Consider the following 24,030-nt stretch of genomic DNA (forward strand, 5'->3'; position numbering starts at 1 on the left):
TTGTAAAGGTTTTAGTCTTTTTGTTTTGTTTTGCTTGAGAGAAGGCCTCTGATTCTGGCTGGCCTTGAACTCACTATGTAGTCCAGGTTGGCCTTACATTTGGGGACATCCTCCTCCTCAGCTTCATGAGTGCTGGAATTCTAGGTGTGTACCACCATGCCTGGCTTGCAAAGGTTTTAGTTTGTCTTGAGCATATAGCACTGCAAGTAGCCTTGGGACAAAGCTAGAGTGTGTCAAGAGGCAGAATGTGGGAGGTCTGCCTCATGTGCTGAAATTCGAATTTAGGGTTGGGGAGGATCTGAAGGTTCCCCTCCATCTGCATTTGGAAACTGAAGACCTCCGTGGTACACTGTTCTAAGTGCAAACACAAAAAATGCTAAGTAAATAATGGAAATACTCATCACTTGGCTTTAACAGTTGTCAGGATCTGGTCATGTTTGCATCATCCGTTCTGTTTTTATTCCCTGTTGTATTTTTGTGTGTTTGGTACTGAGGATCAAGCCCAGAGCTTTCTACCACTGAGCTACTTTTCTAGCCCTTTAAAAATGATTTTTAAATTTTGAGACCAGGTCTTGTGAACTTTCCCAGGCTGGCCTCAAACTTGTGATCCTCCAAAATAGCTGGCTCAGGTGTGCTCCGTTGTGCGTGGCTTGCAGTAATATTTTAAAGCAGAGCCTAGATGCTGTGCTATTTCTTCCCTACTTTCAGTGTGTATTTCTAAAAGCAAGGTCATTTTCTTAATCACAGTGCTATTATTACACCTAACAAAATTATAAAAATTCTTTAGCATAATTAAACTAGTCCATAATCAATTTTTCCTGATTGTCTTAAAAGACAGTTTAAGTTGCTTTATTTGAATTAAACAAAGCTCACCCCTTGTATTTGTTTATATCTCTCTTCATCTTCCTTAATCTTGGGGGTAGTGTTCTTTTCCCCGCTAGACTGTTGGCTTACCCATACTGTCTTTTGAAGCTCCGTGTAGTGTTTGGGGAATTTATTCTGAAAGCAGTGTAAAGATTTTTGGAGGGAGAAAGGTGGCAAAATTAAAAACATCTAAGAGGTGGAATTAGAATTTTTATTTCTTGTGCTGTTGGCATCATTTGAACTTTTTAAAAATTATTCTCATAAATTTTTTGATGACTAAATCCAGGACATTGTGGATGCTAAGCACGTGCTTTACCACTGAGCTATACTTGGAGCCCAGCTTAATGTTATAATGAAATACTTCTATTTCAGTAAAGGAAGAAAAAAGATTTAAAACAAGGAAGCCAATTAGGAACCTGTTTCTTCAGTCTTAGAGAGAGGTAGTGAGGACTGGGCTGGGCGGTGGAAACAAGCACGGGGGCACAAAACAGCTTCTGAGGCTGTAGGAGCCGGGAGCTGGGAGACTGAGTGCTGGCCAGTGAGAGCATCGTGGGGCTGACTGGGGCCAACAAGTTACTGGATGGGATCTGTATAGGACAGAGGTTAAAAGAAAGCTGAAAGGGGCTGGGCACAGTGCCACATGCCTCTGATCAGTGCTGCTCAGGAGGCTGAAGTGGGAGGATCACAAGCCAAGACCTTGTTCTAAAATAAAACAAAGAAGGTTGGGGATGTAGATCAGTAGAGTGTTGCCTAGCATGCCTGGGGCCCTGGGTTTAATCCTTAGTTCAAAAAAGAAAAAGAAAAAAAAGTGACCGTGAAAGGCTGTGTGTGCTGGTCAGGAAATGAATTCAGGCTACAGAGCTAGGTGTAGACTTGATTCTCAGGAGCCCGAAGGCGCGGAAGTCCCCAGGAGGGTGTCAGTGCGTGTGCTGAGTGGAGGTAGAGGGTCCAGGTTATGAAATGAAGGTGTAGCAGGGTGAGGGGAGGAAAATGATTCCCGACAGTGGGAGCTTATGGGCCAGCCGAGCCTTGTGCGAACAGGAGTGCGCAGAATGGAGAGGTGATGATAACCAGGGAGAGAGGGGAGGGAGTGGATCCTGGGCCTCTAAGGAGGTGTGGGAGGGAGGAGGATCCTGCCATCACTGGTAGAGGGAAAGGACAGGAAGGGATAGCTGCAGATAGGGTTTTTTGTTGCCTTTTTTTTCAGTATTGGGAATTGAACTTGGGACCTCTTGTTTGCCAGGCAGGTGCTATGCCACTGAGCTACATCCTTGGCCCTTTTGGTTTGCTTTTGATGGTCCCGGGGACTGATCCCAGGGCCTTGCACATGCTAGGAAAGCCCTTTTTCACTGAGCTCCATCTCCACCTTTTTTTTTTTTTAAATGTGGTCAGATATGCATGATACAAAATTGATTGTTTTAGCCTTTTTTTTTTTTTTTTTTTTTAGTGTGCCAATCAATGGCTGTGTTTTTACTTTGTGTGTGACCTTTACCAGGATGCGTCTGATTTTGAGGTGGGAAGAGACAGGGATTGAATCTGATGTTCAGATACCTGTGTGACCCAGCACTCAGCAGAAGCCATGCTACTTCTCTTCATTGTTTTCTGTCTGGTTCCATTTCTGTTTTGAGGCCTTGGAGTATTTTGCTCCTCAGTGTAGGTACAAGTGTTTGTAGGCCGGTGAAGAAGATAAACGTGGCCAGGCTCTGTGCCATGTTCACTCTCATCTCTTGGCACCGGCATGGTCATCAGAGTGGGGTGTGCCTGGAAGGTCAGGTTTGCTTCAGTGAGAAGCTAACCGCAGGACTGATAGGGTAGAGTGGGGGCACTGACTGGCCTGGGGCCGAAGTGGACCAGCTCTGTCCCGTCCCTGGTGAGATGTGATAGCAGTACATCTATATTTGCAAGCAGCTGGGTTCATGAGAGCATCCCGGAGTATGTGCTTCCCTCCTCCCACCATTTTAGGATCACCAAGCTGAATTTGGGGCTACTTGCTGTTCAGTGCCTGTGCTACTCTGCATGTCAAGGACCTTTTTTAGCGCAGCCTGGTCAGCTGCAGTTTTGGTGAAAATACCCTGCTCGACATTACTGCTAAATCATCAAAGCTGTAGGGTCTTCATCTGTGGAACGAACCTCAGCAGTCTTACCTGCTGCTGAAGTTACTGATAGTTCGAGCTACTTTGGAGACGTGAGTTTTCAAAACAAGGCTGAGAATGGTGGTTCTTTTCTGTGCAGAACAAGCCTCATCAGGGACGTAGACCTTGCCTCTGGTACCAGATGTTAGAGGAGGGAATGGAGAATTCTGGTCCTGAGCTTCAGCTGTCCTTCAGGAAAAGCCCTGAAACAACCTACACCTGCCCCATCCTGCCCGCACAAGGAGCCGTTTGGGGCAAGCTCCTGATTCCTACTTACTGTGGTGTTGCCTCAGTGGCCCAGGCTCACACAGCTAGGTGGTTGAACAAGAATTTGAACCAGCATTTCCTGTTACATACTGAGGGGATTTAAGAGTTTGGAGCACATTCCTGGAGAGTGTGGATGACATAGCAGGAAGAACATTTGCAATAGGCTTAACCATTTAGGTCAGAAGCAGCAGGATGGTGGTGGTGAGGGCACTGGCTTGGACACCTGCTTTCTTTGCCTGGGCTACGTGCCCTTTGAGGTAAGAGATCATGTCTCATCTGCCAGCCAGTGTGTTGTCAGGGCACCAAGCACAGTGCCCTGGGCCCATGTGCTGGGTGGATGGAGGCTCTTTGAATAAACAGGTAATGCCTAAAGGCCTCATCCTTTCCCAAACCTGTAGTCTGCTGTACTTGATCTTGACTCTGCCTCTTCTAATTCCTGGGGATCTATAAAATGTTCTGCCTGTCCTCCTCTATTAGTTTTCTATTGTTACTGTAACAAGTTACCACAGACTTAAGAGGTTTGAAACAACATGTATTTATTTCTGTACAGTTCTTGGGCTCACAAGTTTGCAGTGAGTCTCACTGTTAGAATTATGGTGCCATCTGAGCTGTATACCTGCTTGGGGCCTATGGGGGAATCTGTTTCTTGCCCTTTAATAGCGTCTACAGGCCACCCTAAATCTTTGGCTGGTGGCTGTCTTCCGTGTTCAAAGGCAGCAGTGTCTAGCGAGCCAAGGCTCTCGAAGCGAGTCACTCAAGCTGACTCTTCTGTTACTGTGCACTACTGCGATTATGCTGGACCTGCCTGGAGATCCAGGATAATCTCCGCATTTTAAGGTCATCTTATTAGCAAACTTAATTCTCTGTTGTGGCATTAACATAATGTATTCACAGGGATTATGATGTGGACATCTTCTGCAAACCATTCTATCGCATATCTTAGTATCTTCCTTTTATAAGCTTCTTTCCTATAAACTATACTCATATTACTATCCTAAAATACGGCTCTGAAGTACATTTCTTTCTCAAACCATGATCTCATCCTTCCCTTGCTCTTCTCAGTAGGCTCTGATGTATTCCCTCATTGACTCTATTCTGTCATATCTGCTGGAACTAATCTCTAAAGTCCTGACACCCCAGTCACTGAATACTTTGGTCACCTCCATGCTCACCTCTTCCATAGCCTTTGGTCCCATGAGTCACCCGTTCTTTGAAATTGTCCTGTCTTTATGGAATTCCTTTTACCTGTCTATTTCTGAATTTCTGTTTCTCTATTCTCTTTGCCCAGTCTATACAAGACCTGGCGTTCAGTCAGTTCATCTCCCACTGGTAGTCTCATCCACTTTCACGATTTTAAATTCTGCACTTTTGTAGTGCAGGCTGGCCTTGGACTTGTGGCAGTCCTCCTGCCTCAGCCTCCTGAGAACTGAGGTTATGGGTGTGCATTATACCACACCAGCTCAACATAGATTGTGAGTGGACTTTGGGCCTAGATGATGTCTATCTTTGGTTCTCTTGATTCAAATTATTTGAGTCTTACATCTCACCTAATCAGGACGTGAAAGCAAGCAAGCAAGCAAGCAACTGTAAGAATATGTAAATGTACTTTGCCAGCATTTTACCTATAACACAACACTTTTTTAACCTTCTGAAACCAGCAAAATTCTACCTTCCTTGGATAAGTGGCAGTGAGATGAGATGGCTTAAAGATGGGCACAGTGCTTTATAAAGTTTCCAGGGTATCCTACAGGTGCTGAGTGAGGTTTCCTCAAAATACCCACTCTGGATCTCAAGAGAAGGCCATAGGACACTTGGCGCTGGGTTGGGAACCTGGCATCTTACCCTGTCTGTGTAAAGACAGAGAGCCATTAGGCCTTGGGAAGGAGACTTCAAACTGCTGCCTCTCCACACTGTGCCTGGGGGCCCCCCAGCTCCCGGGTGGTCTGCATTTCTTACTGCCCTTTGGGTAGTTCTCGATGAAGGACCCCTATCCCCCATTTGCTGTTATCTGACCTTGTTGTCCATGCAAGGCGTCTTTTTCCTTTGGTACTGGGGATTGAACTCTCGGGACCTTGTGCTTGCAAAGCAGGCAGTGGAACCACTGAGCTAAATCCCTGGCCCTTACTTTTTTTTTGAGACAAGAGTCTTGCTATGTAGTTCAGGCTGGCCTTGAACTCGCTATTTGTCCCAGGCTGGCTTCAAACTCAGGGCAATCTTCCTGGCTCAGCCTCTTGATGGGCTAGGATTATAGGTGTGTGCCACCACACCTGGGTATAGGAATAAAATATTAAAAATGAGCTTTAATTTTTAATATAATTTTTTAATGAGTTTTATTTTTATCTTACCCATTTCTAGTTGTTTTTGTTTTAAAAATGTATATAAATCCATTAGTATATATAATTCATGACTATATGTAGATTGGGGTGTATTCTAAATTAATTCACATATTAACACTATAAAAAATTTGGCGGGGGCTGGGGATTTAGCTTGGTGGTTCTGGCGCCTGCCTCCCAAGCACAAGGACCTGAGTTCGATCCCTGGTACCAAAAAAAAAAAAAAAAAAAAAAAATGGCAAAAGCATGTCTAAGCTACTTGGGAGGCTGAGGGAGGAGAACTGCAAGTTCAAGGCTAGCCTGGGCAAGTTAGACCATGTTTCGAATAGAATAGGGCTGGGGATATACATTGTGGGACTCTGAATTCAATCTCCAGCACCAACAAAAAACCTTCGGAAACAAAAACCATTGGCACATTAGGGTTTCTGGTTTGTTCTAGCCAAAGAACCCTGTAAGTGAAATCTTACTCGTTTGAAAAACACAAAGAGCAAAGCGGTTGTGGTTGGAAAGTAGGTGGGGCCTGGAGCCTTTTCTGTGTACTCCACTGGATGCTCCTGGGGGGACCTCCCTGATACACATTTTTTGTTTGCTTTTGCCACGTTGGGTATCTAAGCCAGGGTCTCCTACGTGTTAAACAAGTGCTGTAGCGTTAGGAGCTACATCCTGAACCCCTGACATAGTTTTTGAAACCAGCACTTTAGAAAGCGCGTACCATTCTGGTCTCATTGAGACTTTGTGGCCATCAGCAGTAGCAAGTTCCTAACTCGTCACTTACTTTGTTCCTACTCACTTGCATCCCTTGCTTGGCATCATTTGCTTGCGTGAACCCAGAGCACATCTTGTCAATCCATCTCTGAACAGCTGCTTCTTTTCCTGAATGGGCCTTTGCACACCACAGGTGCTCAGCGAACATTTGTTCAGTGAATTGGCAAATGGGCACAAAAACCTGTTGCTAAAATTTATTTTTTTATTTCTTTTTTAAATTTTTTATTTTAGTTTTTGTTTTCTGGTAAATTTTGTATATGTGTTGCTGAAGCAAGCACTGTTTTCTGGTAAATTTTGTATTTGCAGGAGCAGGCTCTGTTAAGCCTGTGAGTGGCTTAGCAGAATTTTTGTCTCACTCCCAAGTGGGTCCTTAGGCTCTGGGGTACTGTTTAGTTGCATATGGGAGCTTTGGCCCCAGGACACCTTTTCTGAAGTGAACTGCAGTGCCGTCTCTCCTCAGTAGCACTATGAGGCATTACTTTTTGTCACCGTTGGAAAGTTGCCCTCTTCCAGTCCTCATTTCCTCACTTAATGGTTTTAACCAACCCCGTGTCTCCTAATGTCAGTATAGCCACATTTAAGTATGTTGATTGAAAAGAAACTCCTATGTAGTATCACTGAGCAACCCTGTACATCTTAAACCTAATTACATTTGCTCCAGCATTATGTAAATGCAATGTTAAGTCAGCCTCCTCACTGCTGCTAGGCCAGAGTTTTAGATGCACTCTCCTGGCTGATATCCTGCCTTGACTAACACAGGAGTTAACAGGATCTGTGAGAGCCGATGAGTGTGTAATGAGAGAGAAGCTGGCCTGGTTTCCTTGTAATGGCGGAGGTACCCTTCTCCCCTTTGGATGCCTCTAGATTGTGCACCTGGATGGCCCTGCTGCTGGCATATTGTTCCAGCTGTTATCACCTGGCTCAAGCAAGGGACACCTGGGCTCCTCTAAGGGGTCTCAGCGTGTGGCATGGCAATAAGCTTAAGAGGGAGGGAGGGCTGGAGCAGGTTTGTTTTTGGTGTATTTGTTTCAAGTTGTTCCAGAAGGCCAGGAGCCCCACTAGGTATGGATTTTGCCTTAAAATTCTAAAGTTAGCCTGGTGTAGACTAAACTAGTTTGTTTTGTTTTTTTTGGTACCAGGGATCGAACTCGGGTCCTTGCGCTTGTGAGGTAGGCCACCGAACTGCTGAGCTAAATCCCCGGCCCTAGACTAAACTAGTTTGCATGGTGGTATCACATGGCTTTTCCAAGATGGGTATTTTCTGTGTTTGGTTTGGTTTCTCTGTGTCCCTCTCTTTTTCTCCCTTGGCTTTCACTGTGAGGCTACCCTTCCCTCTGTGTCAAGATGAACTCAATTTGATGTCCTCTGGCTTGCAGGTTGCAGATGAATACATGCTTTCCCTGGAAGAGAATAAGAAGTCCAAGGGTCGCCGTCAGCCCTTAAGCAAGCTCCCGCGCCATCACCCGCTTGTGTTGCAGGAGTGCATCAGTGATGATGGTAAGTGTTGTCTCCTCTACACGAGGAAGAAAGCAGCCACCAGATAGGGGCTTACAGGACATAACAGGACTGAACAGAGGGGTGGGGGTAGGGCTGTGGCTTAGCTGTTCTCCTAGATTCTCCATACAGAGGACAGGATTTCCTTTTATGACTTACTTGCTTGTCAGATTTCATATCAGTTTAAGTAGCATGGAATATACCTGTTATGGGATGATTGCATGCAGGTTCTTTCCTGAGACATAAGACCGAGTTTTCAGGATAGCAAATTGTTTCAGTGATGCAAGTGCTGTGAATTTGTGGACACACTAAGCTATGACAGTGGCCTCCAGATCCTCACAGAGGAGTGGTGCAAGCTGACAGGCAAACAGATCTAAAGAAAGAAGAAATGCCAGTGCAGGCAGAAGGGACAGCATGAGTGGTGCTGGAGAAGAGAAACAGAAGTATACCTGCAGAGGAACTGTCCTGGGCTTATGGATGCTAGAGTTGAAGGACAAGGTTAGGGACTAACTGGGTAGGAGGACTGATACAGGTGTGAGATTGGGTCATGGCCAGTGTTATATACTTGCCCCAGAGTAAGGACATTTTCTCTCAGGATTCAGGAGCCACTGAAGGGTTTTAAGTAGAGCAGTGACATGGTCGGATTGATATTAGAAAGATTGCTCCAATGATAGCACCTGCAGGGTGACTTTGAAAAGACCAGGTGGGCATTTGTAACGGTCTCCGTGAGATATACTGGTCTGAACAGAAGGTGGTGGTAAGAATAAGAGAAATGAATGTTGTAAAGAGAAAGCTAGCTGAGTGGCCCGACGTGGTGGTGCATGCCTGTAACCCCAGCACTGGGGAGGCTGAGGCAGGAGGATCGCTGTGAGTTCGAGACCAGCCTGAGCTACACAGTGAGTTCCAGGTCAGTCTCACTACATAGTGAGACCCTGTCTCAAAAAAAACAAACACAAACCCCCCCGCCAAAAATAAAGAAAGCTAGCTGAATTTGAGCTGAGCATGGTAGTGTATGCCTGGAATCCCTGCACCCTGGGAATGCTGAAGCAGGTGGATTGAAAGTTCTCAAACCCAGACTGGGAAACCTTGTTTTAAAATTAAAAACAAAACAAAACCAACAAACAAAAAAACCTTAAATGTGCTAAGGAATGTAGCTCAGTGTGAAGGTCCCCAGTACCATACACTTCCATACACACGGTCAGCTGGACTTGGTGATTGGCTGTGGAGCTGTAAGAGTCATCAGGAAGAAAATGTTGATGGGGCCGGGGATTTAGCTCAGTGGTTCTGGTGCCTGCCTTGCAAGTGCGAGGACCTGAGTTCGATTCCCGGTACCACCCCCACAAATGTTGATGGCCTCCCTGATTTTGTAGCTAAGAAGTCCTCTTGAGTTTGTGCCCAAGCCCAAGTGGAGCTTCAGCTTAATTTTATGATCTCTACCCGTAATGCTTTTTATTTTTAAGATAGGGTCTTGTTATGTAGTTCAGGCTGATCTTGAACTCATATGTAGCCCAGGTGGGTCTTGAACTAGCAGCATTTCTCCTGCCTCCGCCACCCAAGTTCTGGGATTCTGGGACCGCACTACCACTCCCGGCACCCCCAAATGCTTTGATGTAACACAGACTAGAAAAATTGAAAAGCAGAAAAAGAGAAGTAAGTATTTTCCTGGCTTTTCCAGACATGGGTAAATTATATCCATGTGTCTTTTTGAAACAATGTAATTGAACTGGGTGTGATGGCACAGGCCTATGATTCTAGCATTCAGGAGGCTGAGGCAGGAATTTAAGGCCAGTCTGAACTACATAGTGAAACCATCTTAAAAAGCAAAAAGTGAACAGAAGAAGAAAATATAAAAGAACATAATTGAGAGCATTCCTCAACTTGTGATAAGAAATGCTCAAATGGGGCTGGGGATTTAGCTCAGTGGTTCTGCCTGCCTTGCAAGTTCAAGGTCCTGGGTTTGATCCTGGGTACCAAAGAAAGAAAGAATGAGAAATGCTCAGATGAGGAAAGTTGAAGGACTGGAGACATTGACTGCTGTCTGCACGTATCCAGCAGTTGCCAGAACACCGTCACCATAAGCCTGCCTGACTGGCTGCTTGCTTTCACTACTTCATGTACGGCATCCCTTGAAAAAGTTAGTTTGTAGTCATCAGGTTTCTTAATACCCCAGTACTGTGACTCAAGGAAACAGGATGCTTTTATCACACCTAAGATAAGAAGTTTTAGCTCCAGAATATTTTCTAATCTTTATCCCTGATCTGTCTTTCCCTGCTGTCCCAAGAAGGTATTTTCTAGCTTTTTTCTTTGAAGTAATATGAACAGCTAGGATCATACTTTTCTATTTTTTTTAAAGGCAGGATCTTGCTATGTAGTTCAGGCTGGCCTTGAACTCAGTGGCAATCTTCCAGCCTCAGGAATCACAGGTGTGGGCCACTACGCCTAGTTACACATTGTGGTTTTTTTTCATTTTTTTTTTGAAACAGCTAGGCATACTTTTCTATTTTTTTTAAAGGCAGGATCTTGCTATGTAGTTCAGGCTGGCCTTGAACTCAGTGGCAATCTTCCAGCCTCAGGAATCACAGGTGTGGGCCACTACGCCTAGTTACACATTGTGGTTTTTTTTTTTTTTTTTTTTGGCACTGGGGATTGAACTCAGGTCCTTGTGCTTGCGAAGCAGGCATTAGAACCACTGCATTAAATCCCCGGTCCAACACACTGTATTTTTTGAAGTAAGGTTTCTTTAGGGTTTTTTAGTGTAGTGCACCCTTTCCCTCTCTTTAAACAGAAAGATAGTTTCAGTCGAGGCCTAGCAGTTGTAGTGAAATGCACATGGCTTAACTGCATGACTCTATGAAGTTTTACAGAAAGAACTTAACACACTGCACGTTTTATGGCATCGATATTCACATGGAATAATTTTGTTCACTTTTGACTTTGTAAGTAGAACCCCTATCAGTGTGCGAAGTTTTTAGTTGTGATTATGGGCCTGTCTGTTTCTGTTGCTTCCATCCTAGCTCAGCAACTCTTGTGTGACCCGGGACGAAGAAACATTTCTGCTTGGAGTTTGGGCACTTTGGCTCCTGAGTGGATCTGAATAATGGGGCTTTTGGGGATTGATTTTACTCATCTGCATTGGCCTCCTTACGCTGCAATGGCTTTCACTGAGGTCACACACAATGGCAGCTGTCACATTGGTTTAGATTAAACGGGACCACAGATGGGGTAAAAAAACAATTTGTCCTCAGCCAGAGTTGGCACAGTAGGCGCCTAGGGCAAACACATCCACTTGCGTTCCTTGGGCTGCTTTGCACTGACCTCAGGGGCTACTTGGAAAGTGCTTTCTTCCGTGAAGAAATGAGATCATTGCAGGGGTTAAAGCAGGGGACTGCTGGAGCCTATGCAGTGCTACATGCAGGGATCCCTTGAGACACCTTTTGATGGGGTGGTCAGAACAGGTTTCCTCTCAGGTACCACATGCTTTGGCTTGCCTTGACCACCTCTGACGGAAGCGTGTGGCATTTGTGGTTTCTGAACACCATCACCCCACACACAGGAACATCTGGTGAAGCACTGTGACATCAGTTTTTTTGTTTGTTTGTTTTTTTGCTTCTGCTTATACCAAAGATCCCTCATTCACTCTAGACCTTCGAAGTTATTCTAGATCTATCTTGCTCCTTGACCTTGTATATTCTGGGAGTTGGTAGGCTGTGTACCTTTCTCACTTACTAGTTTGTTTTGTGGTTTTCCACTTTACAGTTTGTTCCCTTCTTCCCCAGTCCCTAATGAGATCTGCTGTGTCCCCCCCCCCAGGCTAGTGAAGCTAAGAGTTGTGTCCATCATGACAACCAGGCGTCTGTGAAGGGGCAGGGAGTTGTTTTTCGCTTTATAATCCTTACTGGTTTCTGAGATCGTCATTATTTTTTCTTTTCCCCAACTCTTTAAAAATGTGAAAAACTTTTTAGTGCCCTGAGTGGGATGGATTGAGCTCCTGGTCTACAGTCCACATTGTATTTTATGGCTGGAAATAAGGCTTCATTGTGGCCATGTGACTGTCCTCCTCTGAGACAGCCTGGAGGGATTGGGGAGCTCAGAGAGTCAGGTATCCTAAAGAGCTTTCCAGAGGGAGCTCTTGGAAAGTCCTGACCAAAGACTTTGGTTTAACAACTTTTTCCCCCCTCCAGGTAACAGGGATTGAACTCAGAACCTTGAACTTGTAAGGCAGGTGTGCCCCACTGAGCTAGATCCCCACCCTAGTTTAACAGCTTCTAAGCTTTGCTAATGTCCTGTTACTTTTCTTGCGTGTTTCTCTTCTGTGCGACTAAAGGAGAACCTCTAAGAGGGAAAGGGTCTTTTTTTTTTTTTTGGTACTGGGGATCAAACTCATGAATTTTGGAAAGGTCTTAATGTGTTGACATTTTGAAGGCAGAAAATAAGGTTTCTGGCAAGATACATAGTATTTCTGCTGCCTTTGGAGAGGGCAGAGGGTTAGATGAGGCAGCTACTAGGGGAGGAGAGCAGGCTGAATTCCTGTCTGCAAGAGAAAGAGTAGAGATCATGAGTCAGTCACACAGAGAAAGGAGGGCAGGACTCCCCAAAACATCATGTCGGTGTTGAGAGTCTTGGCAGTCGCTTCTACCTGCCGCCTTTATCATTCCTAGGAATTGGTTTAGACCAGGATACTCCAGCTGATTGGCAGAGCCACACGTGTGCATACTTGGTACTGATGTACATTCTGGTTTCTTCCTCTAGAGACCTCTGAGCAATTGACCCCTGAGGAGGAGGCTGAGGAGACAGAGGCCTGGGCCAAGCCTCTGAGCCAGCTGTGGCAGAACCGACCCCTGAACTTTGAGGCTGAAAAGGAATTCAATGAGACTGTGGCTCAGCAGGCCCCTCACTGTGCTGTCTGTATGATCTTCCAGACATACCATCAGGTAGGCTCGCTTTATCTTGTCTTGTCCTTGGGACCAGCGTCAGAAGATGCTAGGATTGATGTGGATACATAGTCACAGGTTGTCTGAGGGAGGGGCTTTCTTTCTGGGGTTCTCTGCCTATGTAAGTATTGGTTGGGCTTCTCCAGGCAGATAACCTTGCAGTATGGATTTTCACTTGAAAATGGTTTGAAGACCATGTGGCTCAGGCTCCTTGTGCATGTGTGCTGATCACTGGCTTGACTGTTTGCAGAGAACTCTTTGTTAATCGTCTCAGTCTGGTGCTGTCCCTGCCATGCAGTGTAGGACTGACCATTCAGCATGTAGGCCTGTAGTTACTTTAGCACACTCTGCCCTTCCAGGTGAAAAGCCAGATACTCTCCTGCTGTCATCGTCCGTCCCTCTATCTGTCTGTCTGTCTGTCTGTCTGTCTGTCTTCTTCCCTCCCCTCCCCTCCCCTCCCTCTCTTTACTCTCTTCTCTTTTCTTTTCTTTCTGTACTGGGGATTGAACTCTGGCCCTTGTGCTTGCAAGGCAGGCAGTGAAACCACTGAGCTAAATCCCCGGCCTTTCTTTCCTTTCTTATTGTCACCATTCCACTGTGGATGTTGCTGGTGGTCAGAAAGAACTAGGGTCGGGTAGAGGGCTGTGTTGAGGTGAGGGGTGGGGAAGCACAGTTGCTGAACTCGGCTATACCCTTCCATGCTGGGACACTAATGGCTTCACCATCATGTTTCCCTCTGTGCCAGGTGTAGGGCCAGGCAGGCAGGTGCCAGGTGACCAGCTCAGGCTCTGCTGGGACTTGGAAGTAGGCTGTTACCCTCTAGAGGTTGAAGTAGCATGGCTGCTCTGACCCTGCCAAGGCCTCAAATTCATACTTGCTGAAGGATGGAACCTCAGACTGACACACTTTTTGGATTAGTAATTCACAAATTCTTTTCATTGACAGGAAAACAAAACCAAAAACTATGCCATTGTCTATGAGGGAAGTATCTGGCCTGGTTGCTACTCTCAACAGATCTATTAAGTAGGGATCAGAGTTTCATGAATGGCGCAGGCTTAGAGGTTTAACATGTTTCTGGGCTCTCTGTCCTTGGAACAGGAATAATGTTGCCATCCAGTGGCAAAGCTACAGATATTTGTGGTCAGTATAATTTGCCAAGGGAAGTATGTGGATAAAATGTTCTTCTTGGAGGGCCCCTGAGCCAGGAATCACAGGTGGGTCTCCAGCACATGACAGTGCTGCAGCTCTGGTGACTCTGACACAGAGCATCAGAAGTAATCTCTGGGCCCTGCTCTGGGTGCTGTCCCTGAGTGGGGCCATCATGTGGTTTAGCACATAGCGGAGCCCACAGTGGCTGCTTTACTGCTAACATCTTCGCGTTTTATTACCATTTGGTTTAGGAAGACTGAAATCCCAGTTGTCTCATACCTCGCTCCCTCTTCTCAGTTGTCCCCCAGGGCCTTTGTTTGATGCTGCTGTGAGAAATTGAATTGGAGCCATTAGAGGTAACTTCAATTAGTAGCTCCGGGATAATGGCTGTGCACCCGGGAGCTGTAGCCATAGTCTTATGAGTAAGAGACTCAGCTTTCTGCTGATGGAGCAGGTGGAAAGCTAAGAGCACAGGCACAGGCTCACTGGTGTGCACTTTTTCTCTCCCCTTAGGTTGAGTTTGGAGGCCTTAATCAGAACTGTGGAAATGCTTCAGAATTAGCCTCCCAGACGCAGAGGACCAAGCCATTGATTCCAGAAATGTGTTTCACCTCAACTGGCTGCAGCACAGACATCAACCTGTCTACTCCTTATCTTGAGGAGGATGGTACCAGCATCCTCGTTTCCTGCAAGAAATGCAGTGTCCGGGTTCATGCCAGTGAGTGCTGCTTACCTTTCTTTTCGTCTTATTCCAGGAACACTGGACGCTGTTCACTGAGTGTCCTTGCTACCTGCTGGCCTCTCCTCTCCCCCAATGCAAAGAACACTTATGTACCCTTGGGGAGTTTGTTGATTGATGAGTTAGCTTCTGTGTGACTCCCAAGCGTCTATCGTCAGCTCTTCTGCTGTCCTTGTAGTTACAGATAATCCAGAGGGTATTAGTCTCTGCTACTTGCTAGGTATTGCACTTGAATCTGCAGTTCTTATCTGAGGCCCTGTACCATATTGTATGGCTGAGCCATGGAGACTCTGACCTAGAAATCAGAGGTTTTTGTAAGATTTGGTATCTTTGGGAGGAAAGAATTGTATAGCCACACCCTGTTGTGACTTGTGAGTTTAATTTGCTCTTCTTGGTGTCCCTTTTAGGTTGTTATGGGGTACCCCCTGCAAAGGCTTCTGAAGACTGGATGTGTTCTCGATGTTCAGCCAATGCCCTAGAGGAAGTGAGTACTCCTACACTCTGTCTTCCCTGTGAGACTTGTACATTCAGGGTCAGGCTGTTTCAGGCTGGACACAATGTCCACAACAGTCTTCACAAGGCCTGGTACTAGTGATCTAATGTCGGAGTAGTTGCTGCCATTTTAGAGCAGGGAAGGAATGGACCTGGGAGCTATGTTTTTGCTCCATTGAGCCAAGGCAAGATTGATTATCTGTAATCCCATTTAAGAGTTAACTATGGGGTCAGAGCCTCAGTACTGAGCTCAGGTTGATTTTGCAGATATCTCTTGATCATCACTCCCAGAACCTGGCAGCAACCCACATAGAAAGTAGTCAAAGCTCTATAAAGCTTCCAGTTTGCACAGAGCAGCTTTTAAACATTTGCTGGCAATTGTTAGGAACAGTAACAGCAAAGGGGATTATGTTAAGCAGATACTTGATGCACTTTGGCCCCAGTGCTTTCTGTATTCTATAGGGAACTCTCTGCTACACGGGTTGTATTTTGAAGCCCTGCCTGCCATTCTGCTGCTTTCTTAGGTTGAGGTCAGAGCTAGCCATAGGAAGTCAATGGAGAGTAGATTGGGTGTAAATGACTTGTTGGTAACCACTTTTCTCCCTCTCTATGTTGTTGGGCAGGACTGTTGTTTATGCTCCTTACGGGGAGGGGCCCTGCAGAGAGCAAATGATGACAGGTGAGTTTTGGGACCCCTTTCTTGCAATGCCCCTGCTCAGTTCTGATCAGAGCATAGTGGCTGTGAGAGGCCACGTCTCTTTCCTGATCACCTCGTGAGGGTTTGGGAAGTGCATTGTGTGGAGTTGGAACAGCAGTTCTGGGATTCATGGTAACAGTGGGATGCTGAAGGAAGCCAAGCAGTCCAGGATCTTTCCAGTTCTACTTTCCTTTAGTAACATCCTCCCTGGGGAGGAGCTAAGAATGGACTCAGGGAGGTTATAGAGACTGAGCTGGTGGTGCAAGACCTTTGTCGGCTGAAAGCGTGGAAGTTCACGTTATCATAGCTGTGGCTGGTATGCAGAGGTGGCTGTGGGCAGAGGCTAGTGAGCATTTTTCCATGGAGCAAACTCCCTGGCCCAGACATCTCTTTGGAGATAATGTAAGTCCTCCAGGAGGATAATGGGACACTGAGGAACATCAGCTAGGCTACCCATATAAATGTACAGAAGCTTCTGGGCTTCTCAGCCGCTAGACAGCTTTTACAGAGTTGCATCTCTTCTATCTCCTATTTTACTTATTTCTGAGGTGGAAAAGTTAAGATGCTGAGGTTTTTTCCTTGGAAGGGCTGGCACTCTAGAGGTTAGTGCACACAGGCAGCAGCAACCAGTGGTGAGTGTCCTGCCTCATGCCTGGCATGCTATTTCTGACAGATGTCTCTTCTGTTGCCCTTTCTGCTCCTCTCAAGGCACTTGCTGCCATTCATTTAAGTCATTGTGTTCCTCCCAGTCTCTGGATAGGACTGTAACAGCCTTACTGGCAGTGAGAATGTCTGCTTGAGCCTCTCACCATTGCCTTTTAATCCCTGTCCTATCCTCCAGGGCCTCACGGGACCTGACAGCCCTACTGACTGCCTTCATGTAGCCCCAGCATTAGCTGTTGTAGGTCTTCATGTGTCCTGACTTTTCTTACTATATTTCATTTTTCACAGGACTGGGGATTGAACCCAAGGCCTTGTACATGCTAGGTACATGCTCTAGCACTGAACTATACCCCTTCTCCTGATATTAACAGCTTAACATGGCCTGATATTAAGAACTGCCAAAGCTTGGTTTTTCTTATACCTTGGTGCATATAATCTCAAAATGTCCAGAACGTAATTCAATCTTCTATAGGTGTCGATTGGGCAGAACTCTCAAAGTAGGGCTTGGGTCAGATCTTAAAAGTCTGAGTCTGCATTGGATAAAGGGAGCAAAAAGGAGATCATTTCAGCCTGTGGAAGAGGTTTGGGCAGAGACCTAGGGGTTGTCACGTTTACTGCCTGACTCTTATGGTGGAGTTGTTTTCAGAAAGCGTTTGGGTCTTGTGATAAAGGAGCCTTGTGTCACACTCTGGTTTATTCTCACTTCTGAAACCTATCTCACTCAAGTTGTGGCCTGACCTATTTTGCCACAGATTTGAGGGAGTAGCATAAGAAGCATGACCCTGTGTTTACCTAGGGCAGTATAATTGTGGTGACATTTCTGGTTCTCACCTTCTTGGGTCCTGGGAACTTGGTGGAGGAAGTTGTTAGTTGGCCTTAGTGGGTGAAGGAGAAAGCACTGTTGGTAGGTCTGTACTAGAAAGGAGGCCATGGGCCCTTGGGTCCAGAGGTGACCGAGGCCTTCACCTTTCGGCAGGTGGGTGCACGTTTCATGTGCTGTGGCAATTCTGGAAGCAAGGTTTGTCAACATTGCTGAAAGAAGTCCGGTGGATGTGAGCAAAATCCCCTTGCCCCGCTTCAAACTGGTAAGGAAAAAGATGGGCTTGTAGACTCCCTGATTATCCTGTTTATGGGTCTGTGGGTGGAGGAGAGAACAGTGTGTTTTTGCTTGGCCCTGATTTTGTTCAGTTTTTGGTTCTTATCTTACAGTCAAACTACTATTGGGGAGACCCATGATGTGAGATTAGAACAGACTTGTGTGCCTTCGTGTTTATGGGGAGGATTGATTCTACTTGGCTCTGTGCATTTGGGAGGTGGGTCAGTAAAAGAAGCTGGACTGTCTTGCCTGGAATCATTCATTGGCTTTCTTCCCCTATGTGCAGAAATGTGTCTTCTGTAAGAAGCGGAGGAAAAGAAACGCTGGCTGCTGTGTGCAGTGTTCGCATGGTCGGTGCCCAACTGCCTTCCACGTGAGCTGTGCCCAGGCTGCAGGGGTGATGATGCAGCCAGACGACTGGCCTTTTGTTGTCTTCATTACCTGCTTTCGGCACAGGATTCCCAATTTGGAGGTGAGGGAAGGTGCCATTCTGGAATCCTCTTGACAAAGTGAAGGATCCTTTTCTCTGCATGCTGCACATACTTCTTCAAGCATTTTGCTTGGTGGAGATGAGAATAAGTCTAAGAGGGGACCCTGTCTCTGCTTCCCGCTTTAGATTTCATAATGTAGTGGCACCAAACTTCTTCTGGTTGATTGCTTTGGATTATCTTTATTTGCTTACCTTTCCAGCAGGATAAACTCCTTGAGGTGAGGACCCATATCCTTTTCTTTTCCTTGTTACCGGGGATTGAACTTGGGTCCTTGTGCTCTTGAGGCAGGCGCTGGAACCACTGAGTTAAATCCCTGGCTCCTTCACTATGGGTTTTTGTAGTTCTCTGAATGGTGAAATGCAGAGTTAAAGGGAGTGCTAGCTAGTGGAATTAAGAAAGAGTGTAGGTAGAAGTTGGCATTTCAAGTGGTTCTTGACAATAAGAAGGAATTGGGTTTTTTTCTTTTTTTTTGGTATCGGGGATCGAACTCAGGTCCTTCTGCTTGCGAGCCAGGCGCCGGAACCACTGAGCTAAATCCCCAGCCCTAATAAGAAGGAATTGTAATCAGGACAGCTTTCAAGGCTTCAGAAGCAGAGGATCAAAGCCTGAAAAAAATGAACATATAAGACTGGTTCTTGCTTTGGTTCTAGAATCGAGAGAGAGCAGCACTGGATAATGAAGGCCCTGGACTGCCATTCTTTTGTTTGTTTGTTTCACTGGGGATCGAACTCAGGACCTTGTGCTTGTGAGGCAGGCAGAGAAAGCACTGAGCTAAATACCCAGCCCTGGACTGCCATTTTTCAGTTTGCCCTCTCCTCTATTAGATGAAACCTTTTTCATAATTAAGATTTTGAAGCATGGGGCCTGCGATTTAGCTCAGTGGTGATGCTGCCTACCTCACAAGCACAAGGTCCTGAGTTCGATTCCCTGTTCAAAAAAAAGATTTTGATGTACACACGCATGTTACCAGGGAGTGAACCCAGGGCCCTGAGCCCGCTAGACAAGTACTCTGTCACTGAGCTACATCCCTAGTTAAAGTTGTACTTTGGGACAAGATTTGGCCAAATTGTCCATGTAGGCCTTGAATTTAACATTCCTGCGCTTCAGCCTTCTAAGTAGTGAGGATTATAGGTGTGTTGCCACACCTGGCTTGAACTATATTTCTTTTTTTTGAGATAAGGTTTCACTATGTAGTTCAGGCTGGGCTTGAATTCATTAAATAGCTCAGGCTGGCCTTAAACTCATGGAACTCCTCCTGCCTCATCCTCCCCAGTGCTGGGATTTCATACATGTACCAACCATGCCTGACTTTTATTTAGTTAGTTATTTTTGATGGTGGTGGTAATGGGGTACTAGGGATTGAACCCAGGCCGTTTTTACTGAGCTACATCCTCACCCCCTTTATTTATTTGTTTGTTTATTTATATGGTATGGGGGATCAAACTCAGGACATTGCGCTTACAAGGCAGGTGGCGGCACCACTGAGCTAAATCCTTGGCCTCCCCTTTTAAGTTTTTATTTTGAGACATGGTCTTGCTAAATTAAATTGCCCAGTTCAAGTTTGAACTTGAGATCCTTCTGCCTCAGCCTCCCAGAGCATTGGGATTATAAGTGTGTGTCACCATGTCCAGTTGGACTATATTAATAGGTTGGTGGTAGCTCTAGGAGATGATTCAGAAATTGGAATGTGCGGCAAGGAAATCATTTAATTTAGTCTAGGAAAGAGTAAGGTTTGAAATGGGAATACTTAGGCAAATCTCTGAGGTGCATTGCTCCTTGAGTATCCCAAACTGGGACGTCTCAGAGGGGCAGTCAGGTTAGGAGTCACACTAGGTGGGGAAGTCTCCACCGTCGAGTTACAGGCTAACTCAGTGTGGTGAGTGTAATAAGAAAGAACATGGTAGGTAGCCAGTCCAGAGGAGGGAATTTTGCACTCTGCTCTTGAGATCACAGAACAGTCCTCATTAGTTGCTTGGGTTTTCCTTTTTTACGAAGGTGTTTTATGATCATGAGAAGTGGATATCAGATACGTGGAAGGTAGAGAAATGTTCAATGTGAAAACAAAGCTCTGGAGGAATAAAGGTCTAAGGTACCTTCAAATCCCAGCTCTGGTAGGAAAACTGGAGCTTAGTAGCGGAACAGGATTGGTGTTTTATGATTATCATCAATTTGATGCATGCTTAGGTTAGCCAAAATCTGCTGATGCTGAGAGGAAGCTGGGGTATTGCTGAATATTTCTGTGACTAATTAACTGTTCAAATATTTTTGAAGCATCTGCTATGTGCCAAGCAGTCTTAGATGCTAGGAATTTACCAGTGGACCAGACAAAAACGTCCTTGCCCTCACTCATACAATGTATGTGAAGGGCCTACATTACAGTTGAAAGATACACAAGAAACTAGTAATTACATAGTGTATCAAACAGTGAGAACTGTGGCGGTTAAAGGTAGTGGAAGAGTGGCTAGAGAGGAGTGTTGTCAGTGATGGATTTTGGTTTGTGAGGAAACTGAATAATGGCACCTCAGGTAGAGAAACAGCAGTGCTAAGGTCCTGGGGAGGAACTGATGTGGCACATATGTTGAGAACTGTGAGGTGACTGGCTTGGCTGGAGTAGAGTGTCTGGGCAGGTTGTTGGGAGTGGTTTCTTGGGAGCTTACCACATGGTGCTATTTACATCAAGGACTGGTTCAGAATGAGTAAACTGAGGCAAGGGCACCAGAGATAGCAGGGACCTTACAATGGGGAGTAGGTTGTCCTATATAGCTGAGGACATCTATCAAACTTCAGTTTTTGAGGCTTTGCCCTGAGGGTAGGGCTAGGGTTCATCTCAATGCGCAGCATTGCCTGGGGCACAAGGCCTCTGCTCAGATGTGTACTCAGATGCTCTGATAATGTAGCTAAGTCATGTGCATTAGAAAGTACTATTTGATTGGTTCTAGGAAAGTCATAAGGCTATGTTTAGGGAGAAGGAGCAGTCCTAGGCTAGGTAGGAGCTCAGGTTCAGCTCCTGTCTCCTCTCCTTATTTTTCCATTCTTATGCTTGTCTTCTTTTGGTAAAAGGGGAACCCACTGAATTTGGTCCACTTGCCAGGCCCACAAGCTCAATGTTTGAGTAACCCAATCTTCTTGTTTCTTTCAGCGTGCCAAAGGGGCCTTGCAGAGTATCACTGCAGGCCAGAAAGTCATTAGCAAGCACAAGAATGGGCGCTTCTACCAGTGTGAAGTGGTCAGGCTCACCACTGAGACCTTCTATGAAGTCAACTTTGATGATGGCTCCTTCAGTGACAATCTGTATCCTGAGGACATAGTGGTAATGTCTGCAAGCAGCTTGTCTGGCAGTTTGGGACTCGGGAGTCTTTAGGTCTAGCTGGCAGAGTGGCTTTTGGGTCTGCTTGTCCTATCCTTTAGTTGTCCCCAAACAGAAAGAAGTATTCATACCAGTCTTCCCTTGCAAGGAAAGTTGTTTAGTACTAAGGTACCCTGCTCGTCCTAGTTCATGGGAATCAGTGTTTTCTGAAGTTTTTTGAACAACACATAAATTATAGTGAGGCTATCCTTGAAGGCATCTAATGGAATAGAAGACCTGGGCTTTGGTATCAAATTGTACTCATTTCACTGCTTAGAAGCGGTATAATTTTGGAGAATTACCCAACTCTAGTTTTCTACCATGCCGTCTTGTAGATGTATATCTTGGCTCTTTATATATAGTTGAAGGCTTTGGGGCTAAGAAGAAACTTCTGGGACACCCCCCTCCCCCGTGCATATATTATCAGCAGCTAAGACAGTGGAGGCACTGCCTGGGACTTAGCTCAGCTTTTGCCTGTTCCTACCCCATCTTTTTGTGTGTTAAACTGAGCACCAAGGTAGAAGTAGTCAGCCACTTATTCCTTTTAATAAATTGGATATTGCTCCTGTTTATACTAAAACTTAATTGTTGAAAGCCTGTTGATTAGTTCAAGGTAGACTTAAGTCATCTTAAAGATATAGTATATTCACAGCAGTAGTACAGCTAGGATTTATTAAGTTCCTACGGGTATGCTTGGTACTGTGCTAATATCTCTTTCCCTTATACCAGCTCTTAAAAGTATATGGGTATTATTTCTAACAAATAGAATAGTGATCCCAGGATCCCTTTTCTAAAAATTAACTTGAGGAGACTGAGACAGATTGCAAGTTTGAGGCCCAGACTTTGTCTCAAAACAACAACAGGGCTGGGGATTTAGCTCAGGGTTCTGCCACGTGCTTCCCAAGCACAAGGTCCTGAGTTTGATCCCAGGTACCAAAAAAAAACAAAAAACAACAAAACAAAACAAAACAAACAAACAAAAAAAAACAATAACAATAACAAAAAAGTTACTCCAAAGAGCTTATGTTTTTATGGGTTATGTCTCAATATTTATTTTACTAGAAATTTAAAAAGTTTATTTTAAATGAAAAATAACTTCACTAATACAAAAATGAGTGGGGACACCCCCCCCCATGCCATTTTGCAAGTCTGTCACTTCATTTGATATTTTGTGATACACTGTTTTGGCTAAAGTACAGGAAGAAAATTCAGCCTCACACAGCTATGTAGTTGGAAAAGAACATTTTGATACTATCCTTTCAGATAACTAGTTATTTTTCTGATACTCTACTAGAACTCAACTAGTGGATTTTTGTTGTTGTTTGGCTTTTTATTTGTAGTACTAGGGACAGAAGCTAGGACTTTGCACATACTAGGCAAGTGCTAGGGCTACATCCTCAACCCTTTTCTAAAAATTTTATTTTGAGACAAGGCCTCACCAGGTTGTCCAGGCTGGCCCTTAATTTGCTGATCTGCTTCAGCCTCCTGAGTAGCTAGGAATATAGACGAGTGTGCCTGTGCCCAGCTGGTGACAGTTTTTAAGTTAGGTGCAATGTGGAATCTGATAGGTCAATGAACTTGTCATATTCTATTAAATTAAAAACTGGTCTGTCTTGAACTTAGCTTGGCTCTTTCACCCATATCTGATTCTATAATACCACTCACTGATCATTTGGAAGTTATTGGTGCACCTGGCTATGGAGATTTTCCACATGTTGTTAAATTTTATATAAATATCAGAAAGTCACATTGATTAGTGTCATTCATCTCCAGGAATTCTAAATTCAGGGAAATTTAAGCTCACAGCAGTGATGCCATTTTTCTGAATTTCTGATTTTTCTCTGAAAGCTTAAATTTTATTGGTAATAGGCAGTATCTGTTGTTTTCCTTGAAGCGACAGATTCACTTCATTCATTTTCGGGCAGGTGCCTGCCAAATGCCCAAGTCTCAACAACCGGTTTGTCAGTCTTTTTTTCCCCAAATGATCTGGTGTTCTATGAAAAATTGCAGCTTGTAGCTGGGCAGGGTGGCACAGGCTCGTAATCCCAACACTCGGAGGGTTGAGGAAGGATTGCTGCAAGTCCAGGCCAGCCTCAATTACATCACCTGTTTCAACAACAAAAAAGCAGTTAGTGCAGCTCTTGGCACACACAATTACATAAGGGGGTTTCTTTTCCTTCCTTCCCCTCTTCTTATTTTCTTGTTTTTGCAGTGTTGGGTAACAAACCCAGGGCCTGGTGCACGTTAGGCAAGCACTCTACCACTAAGCCACACTCCAGCCCAAACATATGCGGTTTTCCTCCCAGACAGTCATCATACCACCGTCCACAGCCCAAAGTGTCCTGTACACAAACATTCAAGCCTTTCATGAAATAAAATTGTTACTGTTTCATTCAAGGGTTATTTTAAGTACGAAACCAAGCCTTTTCCTTTTTTCCTTAAATTCTGCATGCACAATGGTGAAAAATGCAGTAACGATTGGTAGAACTTGAGGCCACTGACTAGATTATTATACACATGACCAGTAATACACAGATTTTGTGCCATCACTGCCAATGCCAATGTGGTGAG

The 24,030-nt window shown here is 45.1% G+C and overlaps 1 protein-coding gene across 2 annotated transcripts in view; it reads left to right on the forward strand.

The window, feature by feature from the left end:
* The window catches only part of Kdm4a (lysine demethylase 4A), a 49,575-nt gene that overhangs the window by 22,777 nt on the left and 2,768 nt on the right, over window positions 1–24,030 (forward strand). For both annotated transcript variants that reach the window (XM_010634561.1, XM_010634569.2), the window contains exons 12-19: window positions 7,738–7,858; window positions 12,605–12,786; window positions 14,449–14,653; window positions 15,082–15,158; window positions 15,790–15,845; window positions 17,503–17,611; window positions 17,909–18,094; window positions 21,253–21,423. In XM_010634561.1, the coding sequence (XP_010632863.1) occupies window positions 7,738–7,858; window positions 12,605–12,786; window positions 14,449–14,653; window positions 15,082–15,158; window positions 15,790–15,845; window positions 17,503–17,611; window positions 17,909–18,094; window positions 21,253–21,423 (1,107 nt within the window). The remainder of the gene's footprint in view (window positions 1–7,737; window positions 7,859–12,604; window positions 12,787–14,448; window positions 14,654–15,081; window positions 15,159–15,789; window positions 15,846–17,502; window positions 17,612–17,908; window positions 18,095–21,252; window positions 21,424–24,030) is intronic.

The sequence above is a fragment of the Fukomys damarensis genome, unplaced genomic scaffold, assembly GCF_012274545.1.
Source record: "Fukomys damarensis isolate Sample0158 unplaced genomic scaffold, DMR_v1.0_HiC HiC_scaffold_23, whole genome shotgun sequence".
Lineage (NCBI taxonomy): Eukaryota > Metazoa > Chordata > Mammalia > Rodentia > Bathyergidae > Fukomys > Fukomys damarensis.